Source organism: Equus quagga, chromosome 18, assembly GCF_021613505.1.
Source record: "Equus quagga isolate Etosha38 chromosome 18, UCLA_HA_Equagga_1.0, whole genome shotgun sequence".
Taxonomy (NCBI): Eukaryota; Metazoa; Chordata; class Mammalia; order Perissodactyla; family Equidae; genus Equus; species Equus quagga.
The window spans coordinates 27,349,260-27,374,662 of NC_060284.1; the positions used below are offsets into that span (position 1 = coordinate 27,349,260).

Sequence of the window (25,403 nt, forward strand, 5' to 3'; positions counted from 1 at the left end):
CTTTTATATGCACTAGGAAACCTAAAAATTTGTGTGACTCAGTTTATTGCGGTGGTCTGGAACCAAACCCGCAATATCTCAGAGGTACACCTGTATACAAATGGCCAATAAAGACATGAAAAGATATTTGACGTCATTAATCAATAGGGAAACACAAATCAAAACCATAATGAGACACCACTTCACAACCACTAGGATGGCTATAGTCAAAAAGGCAGTAATAAGTGTTGGTGAAGATATGGAGATACAGGAAGCCTCGGACACTGCTGATGGGAATGTAAAATGGTAAAAGCACTTCAGAAAACAGCCTAGCAATTCCTTTAATGGTTAAACCCATAATTACCATATGGACCAGCAATTCCACAACTACGTATATATCAAAGAGAAATGAAAATGCATGTCCACACAAAACTTATATGACAAATGTTCACGGTAGCATTATTCTTAAGAGACAAAAAGTGAAAACAACCCAAATATCCATCAACTGTTGAACGGATTAAAAACACTAGTATATCCATACAATGGAATATTATCCGGTCATAAAAGGAAATGAAGAAATGATACATGCTACAACGTGGATGAACCTTGAAAACATGCTAAGAGAAAGAAGCCAGTCACAAAAGGAAAAATATTATATGATTCCATTTATATGAAATATCTAGAATCCAGAAAGTAGACTAGTTGCTGCTGAAGACTAGAGTGGGAGTGAGGGGAGCAAGGAGGGATGGGCAGTGACTGCTGATGGATATGTGGTTTCTTTTTAGGGTGACGAAAATGTTCTCAACATAATTGCAGTGATGGTTGCACAACTCTGCGGATACATGAAAAACCACTGAACTGTACACTTTAGATGTGAGAACTGTAGTTAACTATAGCTCAATAAAGCTGTTGGATAAAAAAAAGAACAGGGGAAATTTATCTACAACAAGAAAAATCAGAAGAGAGGTTTTAGGACGGTAGGGTTGCTAGAAAGGGCACAAGGGAATTTTCTGGGATGATGGGAATTTTCTAAGATTATAGAAATCATCTATGTGTTAATGGGCATGAGGGTTATACACAGGTGTACACATTTGTCAAAACTCAAACTGTACACTTAAGAATGTGCATTACTCTGATTGCAAATTATACAACTTTATAAAAATATTGTCTCTGGTTAATGACACTAGGGGCAGCGGAAATCAGGTGAGAAACTACTACTTTTTACTATTGGAAGCCCTTCAGAACCTGTTTAAAAACCATGACTATTACTGTTTTTGATATATTGAGTGCATCTACTTTGTAAAGGAAGGAAGGTATGAACATTATTTCATTTTTCCCTTTTTAAATTTGTTGCTCATTCCAGCAAATTTTAGAACATTCTAAAGAAAAATTTCAGAATTTTTTTCACTGCAATAGGTATAATGAAGAAGTCTTTCTGTCTGAGAGAGTTGAAACACTTTCCAGAAGAAGTAATATTTGAAGTGATACTATCAAGTCTCTCCCTACTGAGCTTCTTAGTCATGGTATGCAGGAAAAGAATTTACATATTCATTAAGAATATGTAGGGCCTGGCCCGGTGGCGTAGTGGTTAGGTGCGCAAGTTCCACTTTGGCGGCCCAGGGTTCACCAGCTCAGATCCCGGGTGCAGACATGGCACCGCTTGGCAAGGAATGCTGTGGTAGGCGTCCCACATATAAAGTAGAGGAAGATGGGCACTGATGTTAGCTCAGGGCCAGTCTTCCTCAGCAAAAAGAGGGGGATTGGCAGCAGATGTTAGCTCAGGCCTAACCTTCCTCAAAAAACAAAAAAGAAAGAAAGAATATGTAGACTTTATAAAATGTGTATTTAGAATCATATATATTTATTCCCTATTGCTAACAGCGGTGATGAAACAACTCAGCAAGATTCCTATACAGCTGTTACCTAGTTTCAGTATAATTAAAATATTCTGACATAGCAGTGGAAGGCATTACCGCCTAAAAATCTTAACAATTTCTAGAGACTTGACTCTGGCAACTGGGAAATGGTAATACAGCATTATTCATAGGTCCGTGGGCTATTAAGAAGTCTATTCAAAACTTACTCACTTCTTTTCCTCTTCCCAGAGCACACGGGTTCACTGCCTTGCATGGATTTATTGCAAAAACGGAAACTACCTTCCTGCCCCATCATAATTTCCTTATGACTAATACAAGAAGAAATTTATCAGATTAAAGGACAGGAATACTGGCCCAGCAGGAATATTGTATGCTACAATCCAAGGCTTTCACCATAGGTTTGTGTGGCCTCCTGACCATTTCTTATCTGCCACGGCTATACAGTAATTCACAAGCCCACATTTATTCATCCTCCCAGAATATCCTGATCAGAAAGTGATGGTTTGGAGATTACTTTATACAGACATTCCAGACAGAGAAGCATAGCAGATTAACTTCTTGGACTTCTTAATTTAAAAAGAGACAATCTAGAGGCTGGCCCAGTGGCACAGTGGTTCCGTTTGCATGCTCTGCTTCAGTCGCCCCAGGTTCACGGGTTCGCATCCCAGGGGTGGATCTATACATCACCCATCAAGCCATGCTGTGACAGCATCCCACATACGAAAAATAGAGGAAGACTGGCACAGCCTTAGCTCAGGGACAATTTTCCTCAAGCAAAAAGAGGAAGATTGGCAACAGATGTTGGCTCAGGGCCAATCTTCCACACCAAAAACAGAAAAAGAGAGAGAGAATCTAAAGCTAAGCTAGCTGCAACAGAAAGAGAGAAAGAGTAGCACAATAAATTCCTCTAATTAATTATATCATCAAATTCCTCAGGAAATCAGATAACTGATAAAAAATTTAAAGCAATCTTCAATGAAAAGAAAAAGAATAAAGAGTTCAAAAGAAGATCTAAAGGCCTCTCCTATGATTAAAAATACATGAATTTTTAACATGGAGACTTGAAAATATCTGTTTTGCTCAGAAGGTTTTTACTTCCTTAATGTTCATGGCTGTATTATAGAGAATATCCTCAAAAAAACTAAGTTGACGCTGTGGTGGTAAAATTATAAGATGCAAGTTAGATAATCTAGATCAGCACTGTCCAAGAGAAATACAATCCAAGTCCCTTATATAAATTTTTAATGTTCTAGAAGCCACATTTAAAGTAAAAAGAAACAGGTGCAATTAATTTTAATAATTTATTTTATCAAATATAATCAAAATATTTTAATACGTGATCAAAAGTTTTTAATAATGAGATATTCTTTTTTTCCAAATCAACTCTTCAAAATCCGGTTTATATTTTACTCTTACAGCACATCACAATTCAGACTAGCCAGATTTCAGGCGTTCAATTGCCACACATTTCTAACGGCGACCATGCTGGACAGTGAAGATTTACGTGGTGGTATGATATAAAGAAGATATATAAATTAAGGTTTCAAAGATTACTGCTTACTATATTTTAAAAAACATAAAAGACATTTACTTTAAAACAACCCTTCCCATCTCCTCATTCTCATATCTCACCCCCAAAAATCTGATTCCAAATAGAAGAATATAAAAGGAAACAAATGTGCTTGTAATGCTAAACTTTTAAACCACACAAATAATGGCTCATTCAAAATTTAGATTAGCAAAATTCCCCTCCTTAATTAAAATGCACTGCTATTACACTTGAACCTTACCTTTTTAAATTCATTGCTGCCAAAGCCTTTGTATTTTTAAAATGAAAAAGAAAAGCACATTTAACACACAGAAAAAAATAGCTGTCTCATTTCAACTTTAAGGCTATCAATTATTAACTTTCAGCAAACAGATCTTTGACATGGTATTGAACCATCTCTTCATATCTTTCTGGAGTTGACACGTATTTATTTTTAAAAAGTGGTAAATGCAGTAAAACAATGGGAAGGAAAAAGTTTCTTTATGGAACTTGATATTTTCATGTTCCTTACATTTTAATTTTCTAAAATACTGCCATTTGTATACTTTCTGAATCAAAGAGAGTTATGTAAAGTAACCAGAGACTCATCTACATTTGGGTAAGAGAAGAAAAAAAACTAAATAAAAGCATCTCCCTGTTACAAGTAGTAGTTGCATCTCATAATTTTTACTTTAGGTATATAACTTGCATGTCTACATCACAAACAGAAGAAGTGGTCAGAGAAAATTTAAGTTATCATTCTACAATTTTTCCTTGGACTTAATACATTGATGGGGTTGTAGGGCAGAACAGAGAGAGACCTACACACCACTCATCAAGCCACGCTGTGGCAGCATCCCACATACAAAATAGAGGAAGACTGGCACAGATGTTAGCTCAGGGACAATCTTCCCCAAGCAAAAAGAGGAAGACTGGCAATAGACATTAGCTCAGAGCAATCAGCAATCTTCCTCACCAAAAAAAAAAAAAAAAAAAAAAATTCTTTCCAATGTGGAAAGGATTGTTTTGTTCCAGGAACAAAACAAAAAGACAATCCATCAACTGGGAGAAAATATTTGCAAATCCTATATCCAACAAGGAGTTAATCTCCAAAATATATAAAGAACTCATACAACTCAATAATAAAAAACAAACAACTTGATCAAAAAGTGGGCAGAGGATATGAACACACATTTTTCCAAAGAAGATATACAGATGGCCAACAGGCACATGACAAGATGTTCAACATCACTAATCATTAGGGAAATGCATATCAAAATTACAACAAAATATCACCTCACACCTGTTAGAATGGCTATTAATTACCAAGACAAAAAATAACAAATGTGGGAGAGGATGTGGAGAAAAGAGAACCCTCATACACTGCTGGTGAGAATGCAAAATGGTACAGCCACTATAGAAAACAGTATGAAGATTACTCAAAAAATTAAAAATAGAAAAAACCATACGACTCAGCTATTTCACTACGGAATATTTATCCAAAGAACCAGAAATCAACAATTCAAAGAAACTTATGCCCGCCCAAGTTCACTGTAGCATTATTCACAATAGCCAAGATGTGGAAGAAACCCAAGTGCCCATCGACTGACGACTGGATAAAGAAGATATGGTATATACATATACGCATACATACATACCTACACACACACACACACACACACACACAATGGAATACTACTCAGCCATAAAACATGACAAAATCGTCCCATTTGCCACAACATGAATGGACCTTGAGGGTATTATGTTAAGCAAAATAAGCCAGACAGAGAAAGACAAACACTGCATGATTTCACTCAAATGTGGAAAATAAACAAACACATAGACAAAGAGAACAGATTAGTGGCTACCAGAGGGGAAGGGGGTTGAGGGTGGGCATAAGGGGTAAAGGGGCACATATATATGGTGACTGACAAATAATAACGTACATCTCAAATTTCACAATGTTATAAACTATTATGACCTCAATAAAAAAAAATCCTTTCCCATGGATTCTGGGTTTTAGTAATTTTAAAAAAAAGAGAGAGAAAGAGACTCAAAATGTGAACTCAAAAAAGTACAAATTTTTGCATAATTCCACCCAAGAACAAAGGGTAACAACCTTCTGCTCCTTTTACTTCTTCAGATTCTTCCTTGTGAAAATCTCTTTCCTGAACATCTTCAAACGACTCTAGTAATTATTCTTTAATTGTTAACATATACGCTAAGTACATTCTGGAGCCAACTGTGAATTATTTGGAAAAAAGTTCTTCTATACCCATACCTCACTCACAACAATTTTTAACACAGTGCTTTGTATATTTTAGTCATACAATAATTATTGATCACAATCATAAAAAATAAATTCAACTTTGGTCACTTACAAACTCAGCACCAAAAGTTATCTTTTGTGCAAACTATTTTTCCATGTAAGAACCAATTCAAAACTTACAAATCCTTTACACCCTTTAGCACTATCCATACGTGCTTCACTTTGCCGGTCCTGCCCTGGCTTCATATTCCACTCAGTTTTCCACACCATACCTCCTTTTGTTCTCTTTGATGGTCTCTGTCATTTTCTTTTCTCTGAGGATCTATTTGCTCATAACTGCCTTCATACAACCTACCACTCCACTTTGTTCTTTCACGACTCTATTCCAAATTCACTTAATCAAGAAACTCTGCCAATCTAGACTTATGTTAGAAGACCGTGTCCTCCCAAAACCTCAACACCAAAAGATTTTTCTCAAAAGCTTTAAAATGTAGTAAGCAAAGGGGCAGAAAGTCAAAACCAACACCTACATACACACATTAAACCCACATAAAGTTTTCATCACGTGGCACGCTGAGCTTTCTACCTTACCCATCAAATGCCAAGAGCCAAAGAAAACCTTTTAAACTACTTTCTAGGAAATGAACATCAGAAGAGGGTAATTTCTATCACCTGGTTTGCATGGGCTAATATCAGGTTCTCTTCCAGATGGCTCATTTGGGCCAGGTTCAAAATCTCTATCTTCTAATTCCTGCTTCTAGGCAATTTCTTTCATGCCTCTATTTTCTGTCTCCATGTCAACAGGAAGGAACCAAGCCTGAGGACAGGTCTTTTTAAAGCAAAAATTTCAACAACTACCTCAGCAATAAATTTTTCTTTAAAGCTGACCAGAGGTAACATTCAGAATATATTAAATATGGTATTAACTCCAAAGGTGGTCTAGTGATTAGGATTTAGTGCTCTCACTGCCACCACCCTGCCCAGGTTCAGTTCATTTCCCCATTAGGAAACCACACCACCTGTCTGTTGGTTGTCACACTGTGGCAGCTGTGTGTTGCTCTGATACTGGAAGCTATGCCACCGGTATTTCAAATACCAGCAGGGTCACTCATGTTGGATAGGTTTCAGCAGAACTCACAGATTGAAACAGACTAGGAAAAAGGACCTGGCCTCCCACTTCCAAAAAAATTGGCCATGAGAACCTTATAGCAGCAGAGCATTGTCCGATGTTACACCAGAAGGTTAAGAGGACAGCATAAAAAGACTGGGCAGGGTTCCGCTCTGCTGGACACAGGGTCGCTAGGAGTTGGAATCAACTTGACAGCACTAACAACAACAAATTAACCCCTAAACCTAAGTGTCAAATAATATAAAACAATTTTTCTAATCTTATTCAGACTTCTTCCCAATGCCAAAGGAAAATGTAAAACTTTATAAAAAATTTTTTTCATTTTGGCCATGATGGAGTAACAGAGACTAGACTCACCCACTCCCCTGAAACAACCAAAAAAGAATGGACGAAAATACATGAACTTCATGACAATGTTTTCTCAAGACTTTAGACAACAGGCAATAACAGACAGCAATTTCTGAAACTCAGGAGATAGTGAGGTAAGCCCTATGATTGCCTTCTTGCCTGCTTTGAGAAAGTTTCCAGGTCCTGGCACAGGGAGGGAAAATTCAGACAGAACCTAGTACACTCTGAACGGAGTAGAGCTAAGGGCCTGAGGGGACCAAGGCGGCTAGAGTTCATGGGACAGAGTACCACAGAGGTAAGAAGCACACAAACAAGATCTTCAGACACTGGCAGAGGACACCCATCAAGCATTCAGCTGAGAACTCATCAGCACATGTGTGTCAGGAAATAACCTAAGGCTAGAGGAAAAATACACCAGAAAAGACTGGATTTAACAGTGGCCACCATTCACACAGGGCCAGAAACAGTATCTGTCCCCACCAGCCAGACTGGAAAACCTCCTGTTTCAAGGCACCTGTTTCAAGAGTGGATTTTATGGTATGTGAATAAACTGAAAATAATAATACAAAAAAAGGAGCTGAAATAATAATAGTAAAGTATATATTTTCCTGGATCCATCTCTGCTAAAAGATTGTAATTCTCACTTCATGACATAAGGTATGATACGTGATTTGCTTTGGCCAATAAAATGTAAGTTGAAGTTATGTGTACCATTCCCTAGCACGTTTTAAGGTATTTCCACTAAATACTTTTCCATTTGCCACGAATCTGGTTTATCCTGGATAGGAGCTGGTCACTGGTCTTGGAATGAAGAAGTAAGGAGCAAAGACGTACTCAGCCCGCAGCCTGAGATGAATGTGAATGTGAGCAAGAAATAAAAACCTTGTTGTAAAAAAAAAAGAAAAAGGAAAAAAAGGTCTAAATACCCCAAATAAAAGGCAAAGATCATCAGACTATAATTTAAAAAGCAAAACTCAACTATATGCTGCCTAATTGATAAATTTTAAAGGAAAAAATAGAATAAAAGTTAAGGATGGAACAATATATAAAATTTTAACACTATTCAAAAGAAAGCTAAAATGACTTTATGAAATAAAGTAGATTTCTAAGCAAATAGTATTACCAGGAATAAAGAAGGCATTTCACAAGAGGACATAACAATCCTAAATGTTTATATACCTAATAATACAACTTTAAATTACATAAAACAAAGACTGATAAAATTTAAAGAGAAATAGACAAGTCCACAATTATAGCTGGAGGTCTCAATAATCCTCTCTCAGTATCCGATACAAATAAACAGAAAACCAGCAAAGACATAGTACATTTAAACAGCACTATCAATCAACTTGAATCAATTAACATTTATAGAACACTCCACCCAACAACAGCTGAATACACATTCTTCTCAAATACGCATAAAACATTCACCAAAATAGACCATGTTCAGGACCATAAAACAAGTCTCAGTAAATTTAAAGGGATGCTGCTAAGGCAGGGCTTGAAGAGAAATGTAAAGCACTAAACACTTAGAAAAACAGAAAGATCATGCAGACATTAAAAGGACACAAGACATTACAGATAAAAGTCAAAGACCACAAGGCAACTACAGACCAATTTCCCACTTTAACATAAATACAAAAATTCCAAACAAAAGTTTTAGCAGATCAAATTCAACAATATTTTATAAAGATAATACATCATGACCAAGTGGGGTTTATCCCAAGAATGCAAAGTTGGTTTAACATTCAAAAATCAAGGTAATTCACCATATTAGACTAAAAGAGGAAAATCATATGATCATTTCAATAGATGCAGGAATAGCGTTTGACAAAATGCAACATCTGTTTCTCATAAACTCTTAGCAAATGAGAAATAGACAGGAACTTCCTCAGTCTGATAAAAGCTAGCTACAAAAACCCAAAGTTAACTTCATATTTAATCCTTTCCCCCTACGACTAGGAAAACAACAAGGATGTCTGTTCACTATTTATATTCGAATTTGTACCGCAGGTACCAGCCGGTTGCAATAAGGTAAGAAAAAAGAGATGAAAGGCATCCAGATAGGAAAGGAAGAAGTAACAGTGCTTCTGTTCACAGACGACACACTCATCTATACAGAAAATCTAATTGAATCTAAAAGAAAACAACCAAATCTACCAGAACAACAGGTAAGTTTAGCAAGGTGGCAGGATACAAGATCAATAAAAGAAAAACAACTGTATCTATATGGTACCAATGAGCAATCAAAAATTAAATTTACAAAAACAATACCATGCACTAGTAATAAGCAGATGAGAAATATATTGTGTTCATGGGTGGAAGGCAATATTGTTAGGGATTCAATGCAATTCCAATCAAAATCTCAGCAAGTGTTTTTTGTAGAAATTAACAACTTGGATGTAAAATTCCTATGGGAATGCCAAGGACCAAAAATAGTCAAAACAAAAGAAGATGGAGGATTAACACTCTCTGATTCCAATAATAATATAAAGCTGCAATAATCAAGACAGTATTATATTGGCACCAAGAGAGACAAATAGATAATGGAACAGAACGGAGTCCAGAAATAGGTCCGTGTATATGGACAACAGATTTTTCACAAAAGTGCAAAAGAAATTAAGTGAAGAAAGGATAGCCTTTTCAACAAATGGTACAGAAACAATTAAATATGTATATCCAAAAAATTAACTTTGATCTATATTTTCCTCAATGTACAAAATCAACTCAAAATGGAACACAGACCTAAATGTAAAACTTAAAACTACAAAACTTCTATAATAGGAGTCAATCTGTGTGACCTTAGGTCATCAACAGCACAATCCACAAAGAATAATTTCAAATTGGATCTTAACAAAATTTTAAACTTTTGCTCTTCAAAAGATACTGTCAAGAGAATGATAAGCCACAGACTGGGAAAAAATATCTGAAAGGCACATATCTGATAAAGGACTTGTATTCCAAATACATACAGAACTCACGAATCACAATAATAAGAAAGCAAACTACCTAATTTTTTTTAATGGGCAAAAATTTCAGGCAGACATTTTATCAAAGAAGATAATGGCAAATAAGCACACAAAAAACATGCTCAATATCTTAAGGGAAATGCAAATTAAAGCCACCAATCCCTATCAGAATGGCTAAAATCAAAAAGACTGACTATACCAAGCGTTGACAAGGATGCAGAGGAACTGAAATATTCAGACACTGACGGTGGGAATGTGAAAAAGCATAGACCGGCTGGAAAACAGTTTGCCAGTTAAATGTACACTTTCCATATAAACCAGTCATTCCATTCCTAGGTATTTGCCCAGGAGAAATGAAAGCATACACTGATACAAAGGTTTATCTACAAATGTTTACAGCATTTCATAACAACAGATGAGTAAGCAAACTGTGATATATCCATACAATGTAATGCTACTAAGTAATAAAAAGGAATGAACTATTCATACATGCTACAACATGGATGAATCTCAAAGCAATTACGCTGAAATAATCCATTGAAAAAGAGTATATACTACATGATTACATTTCTATAACATTCTAAAATTTCTATAGAAACTCCATTTCTAAAAAATTATAAATTTCTATAAAATTAATCTATAGTGACTGAAAGCAGATCAATGGCTGCCTGGGGCTAGGAAGGGGGATAGTGGATATGTTCATTTTCTTGATTTTGGTGATTATTTCACAAGGATATACATATGTCATAACTTATCAAATTGTACACCATAAGTATGCGTACTTTATGATGTAAGTGATATGTCAAAAAAGTTGTAAGAAATTATCTGTTATTATCCTTAAAGCCAGTGGTGGTATATATCTTGACAACACAAAATGCTGCTCTTCCAGTAATTCTTTTGTAGCTGATGCCCTTAAAAGCTTCTAATAATATAGTGAAGGGTGACACAGGTTCCAGAGTACACATTCCTAGCACAGTAAACAACTATTCTATTTCATATTCAATAAGAAAAAGGACACTTTGCCTTCCATGAACAAATTTATGAGATTTCCACTTTAAACCAAAAATCAGATATCCATCCTAAATTACATTATTTTACAACTTCATGAACGGGGAGTATTTAGAGAGTTTAAAACAAAAATGATAGTTTTATTTGCCTTAAAAAAATTTCTAAAAGTCAGGAAGAATTTAGGGAATTTGCTATACGACAAAAACAAATCTCAAAAGCTCTCTTGAGCCAGACGAAAATTTTAGTCCAACTTTAGTTTTAAGACCAGCTCCTGCAAAAAAGACTTGAATACTTTTAAGTAAGTGTGATAAACAAGGAGCCAAATACTAGAAAATAAACATTCTTAATATGAGTAAATATTTAAAATTTTGAATATGGTATATATACATACATGAATGGTTGAGTTTGTATGATCATTGGAGAGAGAAAAGCCAAGCAAGGGCACTCACCTATTTTGTTCCTCCAGTTTAGCCAGGAGTTCTAAGTCGTCTGGACTCAACTGTGATGGGGAAGATGGCGAAAGGCCTGGCGTTGATAGGGTGGTAGATGAGGATGTAGTGTGTAATGAAGTAGATGGACTTGCCACCTGACTGGCCATTTGACTGACTGTATGTGATACTGTGTTCTTCACCCATGAGAGAGTAGAACTCAGCTTTTCTGCAACCTTGTCTGTCGCCACCTAAGGATAAAAATAAAAGTTGCACATATTTTAGTTTTACTGTATTCATTAACAAGAACTTGATAATCCTGTTAAGTTTTACTTAACAACCACCATCAGTATATTCTCTTTGAGATGATGTAGGTAAAACTTGTTTTAGTAACAATTATCCTAACATCCAGCTTTTGGAAACTGTTCATTTCAGTTCTGCAGCATGAACAAATTAGAACAGTGATTTTCAAACTTCAGGCTGAAATCCATCCAGGAGTCATAAAATCAATTTAACAAATAACACCAGTATTTCTTAAAAATGAGAAAGAGCAGAAAAAGATATGTTGTCTGACAAAATTTTTGTTTCAGTCACAAATATGTAATAAAACTATGGACTACATGTATATACATATAGGTGTACTGAGTTGGAATATAAAGTGTATTCTTTCCTGGGGTTGCAGTTAAAAACACTTGAAAGCCAAGGAATTAAACCATATCCAGTAGGTGATGAGGATAGAGAAATCCTGTAATGTGGCTAACATTTCACAAAAACTGGGCTTGCTTAGCATAAATAGGATGTAATGAGACCCATGATACGGCTTCAAACCACGAAAGAGTATTTTTATAGAAAAAGGACTAGTTCTAGAAGAACAAAATTATGATAAATGATTGAGTTAGAGTGAGAGAGATTCAAGGTACAATTTTCAAATAGTTAGAATTTTTCAGAACTAGAATGGAATGCCCAGAAAGAGCTGACATTCCCCACCAATGGCTACAAGAAAGCAGCAATTATAAGAGCTGAATGTGCAGAGTTGGTTGAAGACAAGTTTCTGTTTTAGGTGGGCAACCAGGACTAGACAAGCCTTTAAGACCCTTCCCATCTCAAAGACTCAATGAATTATACATATGTCCATGTACTCATCATAAATCATGCCAACCTCCTAAGCAGGTATGTACACAAGTTCAACTGAAAGACAAAATATCCATAAACAATATTCAAACAAGGCATCACTTCAGTAATGAAAAACAATGTTAACAATAAACATATTTGAATATCTATATAAAACTAGACATTCTTAATGCTACATGAGTTTACAAAATAAGGTATAATAGGTTTTTTAAAGGATTGTACTTTTTAAAAACTATCATAAAAAGAGCTTGTTGATTGTGAAGTGCTTAGACATATAAAAGCTAAAAACTATGAATGCTTTTACATGCTTTGAGAAGATCTTAAATTGTATGTAATAGGTAAATGGCTACAGCATTATAAATTATTTTCTGAATCAGCATATTCTCAGCTACTCTTGGTTATATTTAGCAATTCAAACATACACAAATTAAAACACCAACATATACATACAAATAAAAATCCTACCCAGACTATCTTAGTAGATACAACTCTCTCTCATGGGTTGCTGCCCAAGGCTTTCCTCCTCACCTCAATACATACAGGACTCTCTCTTTCTATCCCTTTGCCCTGACTTCCTTCACCACAACCCAGCAGGAAAATTCAATGTAGGGAACGGATAAAATGGAAAATGGATACTAAGGTCATAGTTAAGCCACTCGACTTGAGGTTGGAACTTCTAAGAAGATTTAATTACAAGTGCTGAATAGGGGCAAGAGTTTTATTAACCTAAGGATACCCCTCATTTTTTTTCATTAACTTTCCCCTTTTAGAACTTACTTCCCTTGGGAATGATATTAGAGAAGGGATCAGGGGATTCTTAGTATCAAGGAAAGCACCCCCAAGAAAGACAAGCAGGATGAAGTAGCGGGCCAAGGAAAAGAAGCATGAGACAGATCATTTAGGCTTCGAGGCAAAAGAAGTCCACACATTGCATAGACCTGTAGCACAGCTGATCAGGGCAAAAAGCCAGATAGGAACCAAAGAATAATTTAGTCAGAAATTCCTTTGTGCCAGGAAACGGCAGGAGCCATGGTAGACAACTGTGAAGATAGCCTACTGTTATTTGTTATCCTACGGATCTTCTCTACGTAGTTATTAAACTACAAATTCAATTGTGAAGATGGCACTAATTTACATCCCAAAAGCACACTATATTTTAAAACAGAAAACCTAACATGCAAAATTTATAGAAATGTTACTTTTTCCTAATACCAACCATTAATTTCAAACATACTTACAACTTTATAAAAATTAATGCTTCACATTTCCATTATATAAAAGTTCTCTACTGGAGTTAATTACAGCAAAGGCAAAAGACACTTACTACTTGCTTTGACTTATTAAAACAAATAAATTTATCATACCCTTTCTGCACACTGTAGCAGCAGGCTTCCATTTAAAGAGTTTGGAATAATGAAGAGCACAATGGTGGCATCCTCTCAACCTTGCTGAAATGAGAAGGCTCAACAACCCATCTTCATATTTTAAAGTCTTACATGTAATTGGAGTATTTAATTGCAGTTGCACTTCAATAAGATTTAATACTCATGGTTCTAGAAATCCCACAGGACTGAGCTATTTTTCATATATCATCATGTCTTATTTTTCCTTTAACTCTACTTTCCAAAATCTCCACCCTGCCACCTCTTAACCTTTCCCTCATCCTATGGTAAACTGAGGTCATGAAGACATAGTAAATCTGACAATGCATTATGTCACAAAGTTCCTGTCTACCTCATAGAGGTGTTATGCATTTATTTTTAAATATGAACATACTTTGAAAAGGTTAAAGCCATCATTAAAAAGGCTTAGTAATCAGACACAAAAGGCTACATACGGTATGATTCCATTTACATAAAATGTCCAGAATAGGCAAATCCAGAGACAGAAAGTACATTAGTGGCTTTGAGGGGCTGGAGAAGCGCGGCTGGAGAACGACTGCTAATGGGTACAGGGTTTCTTTCTGGAGTGACGAAAATGTTCTGGGATGGGGCTGTGGGGATGGTTACACAACCTTGCGAATATACTAAATATCATTAAACTATATAGTTTTAAAGGGTGAATGTTATGGTATGTGAATTATATCTCAATTTTAAAAGGGCTTAGTCAATCTGAAAAAGCCACATAACGTATGATTCCAACTATATGACATTCTGGAAAATTCAAAACTGTGGAGACAGTAAAAAGATCAGTGGTTGTCGGGTTGGGAAGAGGGAAGGGATAAACAGGTAGAATGCAGAGGATTTTTAGGGCAGTGAAAATACCGTGTAAGATACCATAATGATGGAAACATGTCATAGATTTGTCCAAACCCACAGAATGTACAATACCAAGGATGAACTGTAATATAAAGTATGGACTTTGGGTAATCATGGTGTGTCAATGTAGGTTCACCAATTGTAACACATATTCCACTCTGGTGGAGATGTTGATAATGGGGAAAAGTATGCAAGCGAGTGGCAGGGCATATATGGGAAATCTCTGCACTTTCCATTCAATTTTGCTGTGAACCTAAAATTGCTCTAAAAAAGTAAAATCTTAATAAAATAAATACAAATAAAGTTTAGAAAAAGCCTTAAATATTACTACAATACTTGAATAGATCTCCCATGAGAAACAATCATGGTTCCTTTATCACTTTGTATTTTATTAGAAGTTATGAGGCTGGCCCAGTGGCCCAGTGGTTAAGTGAGCATGTTCTGCTTTGGGGGTCCAGGGTCACCAGCTCGGATCCCGGGTGTGGACATGGCACCACTTGGCAAGCCATGCTGTGGCAGGCCTCCCATGTATAAAGTAGAGGAAGATGCGCAGGAATGTTAGTTCAGGGCCAGTCTTCCTCAGCAAAAAAAAAAGGGGGGGAGGAGAGGAGGATTGGCAGCAGATGTTAGCTCAGGGCTAATCTTCCTCAAAAAAAAAAAAAGAAGAAGAACTTATATGGATGGTCTAAACTCCCAAAAGGGACTACTTTTTTCTTTTTATTGAAGTATAGTTCACATACAATATTGTATCAGTTTCAAGTGTACAATATAGTGATTCAACATTTATTTACATTACAAAATGATCACCCTGATACAACTAGTTACCATCCGTCATCATACAAAGTTATTACAATGTTGTTGACTATATTTCCTATGCTGTACACTACATCCCATGACTGACTTATTTTATGACTGGAAGTTTGTACCTCTTAACCCCTTCACCTATTTTGTCCTTCTCCCTAACCCCCACCCCTCTGGTAAGCACCAATTTTTCTCTGTATCTATAAGTCTGCTTCTGTTTGTTTGTTCTTTTGTTTTGTTTTTTAGATTCCATATATACATGAAATCATATGATATTATTCTTTGTCTGGCTTATTTCACTTAGCGTAATACCTTCAAGATCCATCTATGTTTTCAAAAATGGCAAGATTTCATTCTTTTCTATGGCTGAATAATCCCTGTGTGCGTGTGTGTGTGTGTGTGTGTGTGTATACACACCACATTTTCTTTATCCATTCATGTACCAAGGGACACCTGGGGTGCTTCCAAGTCTTGGCTATTGTAAATAAGGCTGCAATGAACATATGGGTGCATATATCTTTTCAAATTAGTGTGTTTGTTTTCTTCAGATAAACATCCAGAAGTGGTAATGCTGGACCATATGGTAGATCTATTTTTAATTTTTTGAGGAGCCTCAATACTATTTTCCATAGTAGTTGCACTAATTTACATTCCCCCCAAGAGTGCACGAGGGTTCCCTTTTCTTCACATCCTCGACAATACTTGTTATTTGTTGTCTTTTTGATAATAGCCATTCTGATAGATACGAGGTGACGTCTCATTGTAGTTTTGATTTACATTTGATGATTACTGATGTTGAGCACCTTTTCATGAACCTGATGGCCATCTGTGTGTCTTCTTTAGAAAAACGTGTATTCAGGTCCTCTGCACATTTTTTAATCAGATTATTTTTTGATATTGACTTGCATAAATTCTTCATATATTTTGGATTATATATACACACAATATATTGGTTAATCTCTTATTGGATGTATCATTTGCAAATACATTCTCCCATTCAATAGGTTGCCTTTTTTTGTTGTTGATGGTTTCCTTCACCGTGCAAAAGCATTTTAGTTTGAGGTAGTCCCATTTGTTTATTTTTGCTTTTGTTACTCTTGCCTGAGGAGACATTTCCAAAAAATACTGCTAAGACCGATGTCAAAGAGTTTACTACTTATGTGTTGTTCGAGGAGTTTTATGGTTTCAGGTCTTAAATTTAAAACTTTAATCCATTTTGAGTTGATTTTCATATATGGTGTAAGAAAGTGGTCCAGTTTCATTCTTTTGCACATATGTGCCCAGTTTTCCCAGCACCATTTATTGAAGAGACTGCCTTTTCCCCATTGTATATTCTTGCCTCCTTTGTCATAAATTGACCATATAGGTGTGGATTTATCTCTGGGCTCTCTACTCTGTTCCACTGATTTATGTGTCTGTTTTTGTACCAGTACCATACTGTTTTGATTACTACAGCTTTGTAGTACAGTTTGAAATCAGGGAGCGTGATGCCTCCAGCTTTATTATTGTTCTTTCTCAAGATTGCTTTGGCTATTTGGGGTACCTTGTGCTTCCATACAAATTTTAGAAATATTTGTTCCAGGGGCCGGCCCCATGGCCAAGTGGTTAAGTTCGCATGCTCTGGTTTGGCAGCCCAGGGTTTCGCAAGTTTGAATCCTGGGCACAGACATGGCACTGCTCATCTGGCCCTGCTGAAGCAGCATCCTACATGCCACAACTAGAAGGGCCCACAACTAAAAAAATAGACAACTATGCACCAGGGGGCTTTCGGAGAAAAAGGAAAAATAAAGCCTTTAAAAAAAAAGAAATATTTGTTCTAATTCTGTGAAAAATGCCATTGGTATTTTAACAGGGATGACACTGAATCTGTAGATTGCCTTGGGTAGTGTGGACGTTTTAACAATATAAATTTTTCCCATCCATGAGCACGGCATATCTTTCCATTTATTTGTATTGTCTCCAATTTCTTTCATTAGTGTTTCATGGTTTTCAGTGCACAGGTCTTTCACCTCCTTTGTTAAATTTATTCCTAAGTATTTTATTCTTTTTGATGTAATTGTAAACGGGATTAAGGACTACTTTTAAAGATCTCAATTTCAGATCCAAAATCTAAAATATTCTAAAGTAGGTATCACTATTTTCCCCATTTCAAAAGTAAGGAAATGATGACAAAGAGAGGTTACACAACTTACATAAGGTCAGAAAGTTAATAAGAGTTAAACAAGAATTGGGTGTAGTCCCTATCAGGAGTGAGCAAGACCAAAAGTTGGCAATGGATATGGTCACTAATGACCTCAAGTGAGTCCATTTCACCACGAAGGAAGCAGAAACCAGATTACAGTGGGCTGAGGAGCATCTGAGAGACGAAGAATTAGGAGGTGCAAAATAGTCTCATTTCCACCACTATGATCTTTATTCTTGAGACTTCTTGATTCAGACTGATTACCTGAAGGCTGGAGGTTCCAGAAAGTTGGTCAGAATTCTACTATACAACAAAGCTTACTTTCCAAAATTGCCTTCAAACAGACACTAACTTCACTTGATTTTATTAAACAAAGAAAAAAATTGGTACAATTCAGATAACTAGGCTGTTACAGTTATTTTTTTCATCATTGTTGGGTTAGTGTATTTTACAATTATCAAGGCCAATTCAATGCAGTATTTTACCTTTTAGGATTTTCACTTAATACAAACTCATTTAATGCTTACTCACAATTCTGTAGGACAGGTAATGTCTTCATTTTAGAGATAAGAAATCCAAGTTAAGATCATTTAAAAGATTTACCACTACCTCAAAATGGATCAAAGACCTAAACATAAGGGCTAAAACTATGAAACTCTTAGAAGAAAATACAGGGAAAAAGCTTCATGACAATGATTTGGCAATGATTCCTTAAATATGATACCAAAAGCACAGACAAAAAAGAAAAAATCAGATAAACTGGACGTCATTAAAATTAAAACTTTTGTGCATCAAAGGACACTATCAACAGAGTGAAAAGGAAACCCACAGAATGGAAGAAAATACTTGCAAACCATATATCTGATAAGGGATTATATGCAGAATATTATACAAAGTTTCTGAAATCAAGAATAACAAACCCAGGCAGCCCAATTAAAAAATGGGCAGGGACTTGAAATGATGTTTCTCCAAAAATATACAAATGGCCAATAAGCACAATAAGCATATGAAAAAGATGTTCAACATCACTAATTAGGGAAATGCAAACCAAAGCCATAATGAGATACTACTTTACACACATCAGGATGGCTACTATAAAAAAAGAATGGGAAATAACAAGCGCCGGCGTTGCTGATGGGAATGTAAAACAGTGCAGCTGCTGTGGAAAACAGTATGATGGTTCCTCAAAAAACTGGACAGAGAATCACCATATGACCCACCAATTCCACTTGTGGATATATAACCCAAAATACTGAAAGAAGGGCCTCGACGTTCATAGCAGCATTATTCACAAGAGCCAAATGGCAGAAGCAACTCAAGTGCTCGTCAACGGATAAAATGTGTTATAAACACACAATGAAATATTATTTGGTCTTAAAAAAGAAAGAAATTCTGACGTATGCTACAACATAAATGAACCCTGAAGACAGTATGTTAAGTGAAATAAGCCAGTCACAAAATGACAAACACTGTATGATTCCACTTCTGTGAGGTACCTAGAGTAGTCAAATTCACAGAGAGAGAAAGCAGAATGGTCGCTGCCAGGGGCGTGAGGAATGGGAAGTTTAATGGGTACTCTGGAGATGAATGGTGATGATGGTTACACAAGAGTGTGAATGTACTTAATGTCATGGAATTATACACTTAAAAATGGTGAAAATCAGAAATTTTTTGTTATGTATATTTTACCACAATTAAATTTTTTTTTGAACTTAACCTCTTTCATTCCTTATATTAGTAATTTGTGTCTTCTCTCTTTTGGTCTTCATTAGCCTGGCTAGAGGTTTGTTAATTTTATTGATCTTTTCAAAGGAAAGCTTTTAAGTTTCGTTGATATTCTCTATTGTCTTCCTGTTTTCAATTTTATTTATTTATGCTCTAATTTGTATTATTTCTTTTCTTCCACTTGTTTAAGGTTTATTTCACTCTTATCTCTAGTTTCCTAAGGTGGAAACTTAGATTACTGATTTTACATCTTTCTTCTTTTCTAGTATATTCATTCAATTCTATAAATTAACCTTTAAGTGCTGCTTTTGCTACTTTCCATTTCCCTTTAGCTCAAAATATTTTAAATTTCTCTTGAGACCTCTTTTGACCCATGTGTTATTTATAAGTGTGTTATTTAATCTCCAAATATTTTCAGATTTTCCAACTACCTTTCTGTTACTTCAAACTCAATTCCACTGTGGTCTAAGAGCACAAGTTAAGGTGCCATGGCCCAGAATGTAGTCCATCGTGGTGACTGTTGCACGTGAGCCTGAGAAGAATGTGTGTTCTGCTGTTGCTGGATCAAGTACTCTGTAAACGTCAATTAAATGCACTTGATTGAAGGTACTGTTCAGCCATCTACTTACTGATTTTCTGCCTGCTATATCTATCAGTTACTGAAGGAGAGGTGCTGACGCCTCCAACTAGAACGGCCAATTTGTCTATTGCTCCTTGAAGTTCTATTCGTTTTTGCCTCACCACTGTTGTCTTCTTGGTGAATGGACCTTTAAAATCATTACATAATGCCTGAAAATTTTTCTTCTCAAGTCTGCTTTGTCTGCAATTAACATAGCTACTCCAGTTTTCTTTTGATCATTCAAAAAAGTCCAAAAAGTAAATAAATAATTCACACAACACATGGGTGGGGTTTTTTTTTTTTTTTAAAGATTTTATTATTTCCTTTTTCTCCCCAAAGCCCCCCGGTACATAGTTGTATATTCTTCGCTGTGGGTTCTTCTAGTTGTGGCATGTGGGACGCTGCCTCAGCGTGGTCTGATGAGCAGTGCCATGTCCGCGCCCAGGATTCGAACCAACGAAACACTGGGCCGCCTGCAGCGGAGTGTGCGAACTTAACCACTCGACCACGGGGCCAGCCCCCAACACATGGGTGGGTTTGAAGGCCATCTGGTTTCTAGTTTCTGGCTGGTTTTGGCCCAGGGACACTTTCCTTACTTTCTTGGAAACATAACTTTGCATTTCAAAGGATGTTTGCATTTCTAGATGCTTTATATAGGAAGAGTTTTTCCAAAAGCTATGTAGCAAACCATCTTACTGCAAGTTGAAGCCCTGAAGATGAAGTGAAATTTTTTTTATTATAGGACGTCTCAGGGACATAACTATATCACTGTACACTGTCAAAGGTAGAAGGGAGGGGAAGGTACTTTCCAAATTTGGCCAGAAATCCTTTTTTCACCACTTTCTGCAAAACATATTCTGAGAAATGCTGCTGTTTCCAAACAGTACTCATTCTTTAAGGTGTTTATAACTGCATGTTCTATCTCACTTTTCTCTCCATTTCTATGGCGTTTTTGAATATAGTAAATATTTTGACATTCATTAATAAAGATAATAGTAAATACTTTCTGAGCACTTAGATACTTGATGTTATCGCCTAATTTAACCTCCACAACCCTATAGTATATGTGTCACATTATTCTTAAGTTGTTATATCATTAACCATTTAGATATACTGCCCCTTAGTTCCTCAAGAAATAAAAAGATTTTTTTTACATATATTCATATTGTCACCCAAAAAGAATTTAACAGATCAAACAGACTACTCTTTACTTTTCATGAATCCTCCTGATGACTTAAGAACAAAGCTGTGTGAACAGCAGGCACTTAATACTCCCTTAATAACTTTTGATTAATTTTGATTGTTAAACACAACACATTTCAATGAATGTAACTCCTATTCCAACTTTCTTTTGCAGCTATATACACTAACAACTTTTAATGCATTATACTCCTTCACCAAAAAATGTTAACATATAAACTAGACTGACGGCTATTAAAACAACCCCTCCTGGTAAGTTTCTGTTGGATAAAGAAAAGTGTAGATGGGCAAAATGACTATACATCATTACCAGGTACAAATGGAGAAAAAAAGCTATAGAATAATTTTCTATACACAACACATCTGTAGGAGATTGTATTTTCCAAAGATGGCCTATATTAGTTTACTAGAGCTTCCATAACAAAGTACTACAAATTGAATGGCTTAAAACAACAGAAGTTGGGGGCCAGCCCGGTGGTATATGGGTTAGGATCACATGCTCCACTTTGGCAGCCTGGGGCTCGCAGGTTCAGATCCCAGGTGTAGACCTACACACTGGTCATCAAGCCACAGTGTAGTAGCATCCCACATACAAAATAGCAGAATACTGGCACAGATGTTGGCTCAGGGACAATCTTCCTCAGGCAAAAAGAGGAAGATTGGCAACAGATGTTACCTCAGGGCCAATCTTCCTCACCAAAAAATAAAAAGGGAGGGCTGGCCCAGTGGTATAGTGGTTAAGTTCATCACACTCTGCTTCGGCAGCCCAGTTTCGCAAGTTCAGATCCCAGGCACAGACCTCCACCACTCGTCAACCATGCTGTGGCTGTGACCCACATGCAAAAAATGAAGGAAGACTGGCACAGGTGTTAGCTCAGGACTAATCTTCCTCAGCAGAAAAAACAAAAACAAAACACAGAAATTTATTGTCTCACAGTTCAGGAGGCTAGAAGTCCAAAATCAAAGTGTCAGCAAGGTCATTCTCCCCCTAGAATCTGTAGGAAGAATTCTTGCCTCTTCCTAGCCGCTGGGGTTTTGCCAGCAATCCTTATGGTTTCTTGGCTTGTAGCTGCAGCAGTTCCAATCACTTCAATTTCTGCCTCCATTGTCAAATGGCATTCTCCCCTCAGGCGTCTGTGTCTTCTCCCCTAATTATACTTAGAACAACTCTATTTCCAAATAAGGCCACATTCTGAGATACTGGGGGTTAGGGCTTCAACATATCTTTTGGAGGACACAATTCAACCCATAACATGGCCACATTTCCTATCCGACATCCTCCCATTGAGTGGTGAAGTCTATGTCCCCTCCTCTTGAACACGAGCAAAGCTTTTTGACTGCCTCAACCAAAGGTGTACACCAAAAGTGATTACTCACACTGACTCTTGGAACCCAGTCATCATGCTGTTAAGAGGCCTAAACCAGCCCAAACAGGGACCCCCTGGAGAGGCCAAGTATAGGTATTCTAGCTAACAGCCCACTTGAGCTTCCAGCATCAACCACTAGACATGAATGTGAATACACCATCAAATGATTCCAGGCCCTAGATGAAGAGTCAACCCCAGCCTCTGAGTCTTGCCAGCTTCTCAGCTTCACAGGCATCATGAAGCAGAGACAGGCCCTCCTCATAATGCTCTGTCCAAATTCCTGACCCACAGAATCCAAGCACATACTAAAATGACTGTTTTAAGCCACTAAGTTTTATGATGTAACAAACAGCTAGAGTAACTGGAACAATATCCTATTATCTCACAAAACAAAATTAAAATATTTAACAATGCTTAAAATAAAACCAGGAAATTAAAAGTATGGAATATTTTTAAAGACATCATTGTTAGTGCTGTCGAGTTGATTCTGACTCCTAGCTAATCTGTGCACAGCAGAGTGGAACCCTGCCTAGTCTTTTTGTGCTATCCTTTCATCTTCCGGCATTACATTAGACAATGCCCCACTGCTATTCATACAGTTTACGTGGCTAACAAGGACATCATACTGAACTTGTTTTTGGTTTTCAGGGGATGGAGGACTCATAGTTGAGAAAAAACATCTTTTTCATTACCTGTAGTATGCTATGAGTAGGTACAAAGACAGTACACTAAGAAAATGTAAGTAAAGGGGCCTGCCCCATGGCTGAGTGGTCAAGTTTGCGTGCTCCCCAGGGTTTCACTGGTTTGGATCCTGGGCACAGACATGGCACCACTCATCGGGCCATGCTGAGGCGGCGTCTCACATGCCACAACTAGAAGGACCCACAACGAAAATATACAACTACATACTGGCGGGATTTGGAGAGAAAAAGCAGAGAAAAAAAAAAAAAAAGGAAGATTGGCAACAGTTATTAGCTCAGGTGCCAATCTTTAAAAGAAAAAAGTAAGTAAATATTGGAAGCAGAAAATTCCATAAATGCACTGGAAGCCTGACAGAACAGCATTTAATTAAGCTAGGAAAATTTATCATTGATTTGTGGCTCAATGTCAAATGCATTTAAATCACGTCATTACTTTTTCACTGCTATTAAAATGGCATTTTGATTAGTATGATAAAGCAATGCCAAGAAATAAGATATTCAAGGAAGTTTTCCTGAAACAGGAATCTCGGTTTTTGAATAATATAGGATATAAGTAAGTTGAAGATTTTATTGTAAATATTTATATTTTCACTAAGATAAATGAGTAAAACAAAGTAGAAACATTTCAGTAAAGATATTCAAAAGAGCTTAGTTCAATGACATAAGCAGTTTATAATTAAATTTACATTTTAAAAAATTTAGGTCACAGCTATAAAAAGGAATGAAGTACTGATACATTCTATAACATGCATTCATCTTGAAAACATTATGCTAAGTGAAGGAAGCCAGTTCACAAAATACCACATATAATGGTTCCATTTATACAAAATGTCCAGAACAGGCATTATCCATAGATGGAAAGTTGATTAGCAATTGCTTAGGGCTGGGGAGAATGGAGGTAAAGGCAGTGATAGCTAAAGGGTACAAGGTTTCTTTCTGAGGTGATGAAAATGTTCTAAAATTGACTATGATGATGGTTGCACATATCTGTGAATATATTAAACCACTGAACTGTACACATTAAACAGTTGAATTGTACCATATATGAATTATATATCAAGAAAGCTGTTTTAAAAAATTTAGGTCGGGGCCAGCCCAGTGGTGCAGTGGTTAAGTTCGCATGTTCCACTTCGGCAGCCCGGGGTTTGTGGGTTTGGATCCTGGGTGCAGACATGGCACCACTTGGCCAGCTGTGCTGTGGTAGGTGTCCCACATATAAAGCAGAGGAACATGGGCACGGATGTTAGCTCAGGGCCAGTCTTCCTCAGCAAAAAGAGGAGGATTGGCAGCAGATGTTAGCTCAGGGCTAATCTTCCTCAAAAAAAAAAAAAAAAATTAGGTCAGAACAAATTTCTCCATAAAATAAAGAGCAGATAATGATTCAGGCAATGTTTGACAACCCTCCTTATCTGAACACAGGTCACCAGCATAGTTCTATCTTCATGCTATTCCCAGCTTTCTTTATCATGTGGTTCTTTAGACATTCCCAAACAGCCTCACCATAATGAAGTGAGTTCCTCATTTACTTCTTCATTCACCCCAAAACACCTTTGTCTCTTACCTCAGAATAAGGTACCCCTTCTACTTGCCAGTACACCTTATAACTTTTAGAAGGCAACCAGTCTATAATGTGAACAACGAAGCCTGAGCATTCATAAGTTCTCAATAAGGTTTTTCTCAGTTTTATCTACTACGTGACTTCCCCCCAAAAAGTGACTGTCTTGAATATCTCCATATCCCTGGGATCAAAGCTTGTGCCAATCATAAAGCTGATACTCAATAAATAACTGTAGAATAAAAGAATAGTAAGTTCTACATATAAAATAAGCAGAGAATGATAACTAGTAAATAGAATGAGTATTAATTTTAATTAGCCAAATGACG

General features: G+C 36.5%; 1 protein-coding gene across 6 annotated transcripts in view; it reads right to left on the reverse strand.

Moving 5' to 3' along the window:
• Positions 1–25,403, reverse strand: part of EVI5 (ecotropic viral integration site 5) — a 211,560-nt gene that overhangs the window by 156,619 nt on the left and 29,538 nt on the right. For all 6 annotated transcript variants that reach the window (XM_046645597.1, XM_046645596.1, XM_046645595.1 and 3 more), the window contains one exon: positions 11,557–11,786. In XM_046645597.1, the coding sequence (XP_046501553.1) occupies positions 11,557–11,705 (149 nt within the window). In that variant the 5' untranslated portion in view covers positions 11,706–11,786. The remainder of the gene's footprint in view (positions 1–11,556; positions 11,787–25,403) is intronic.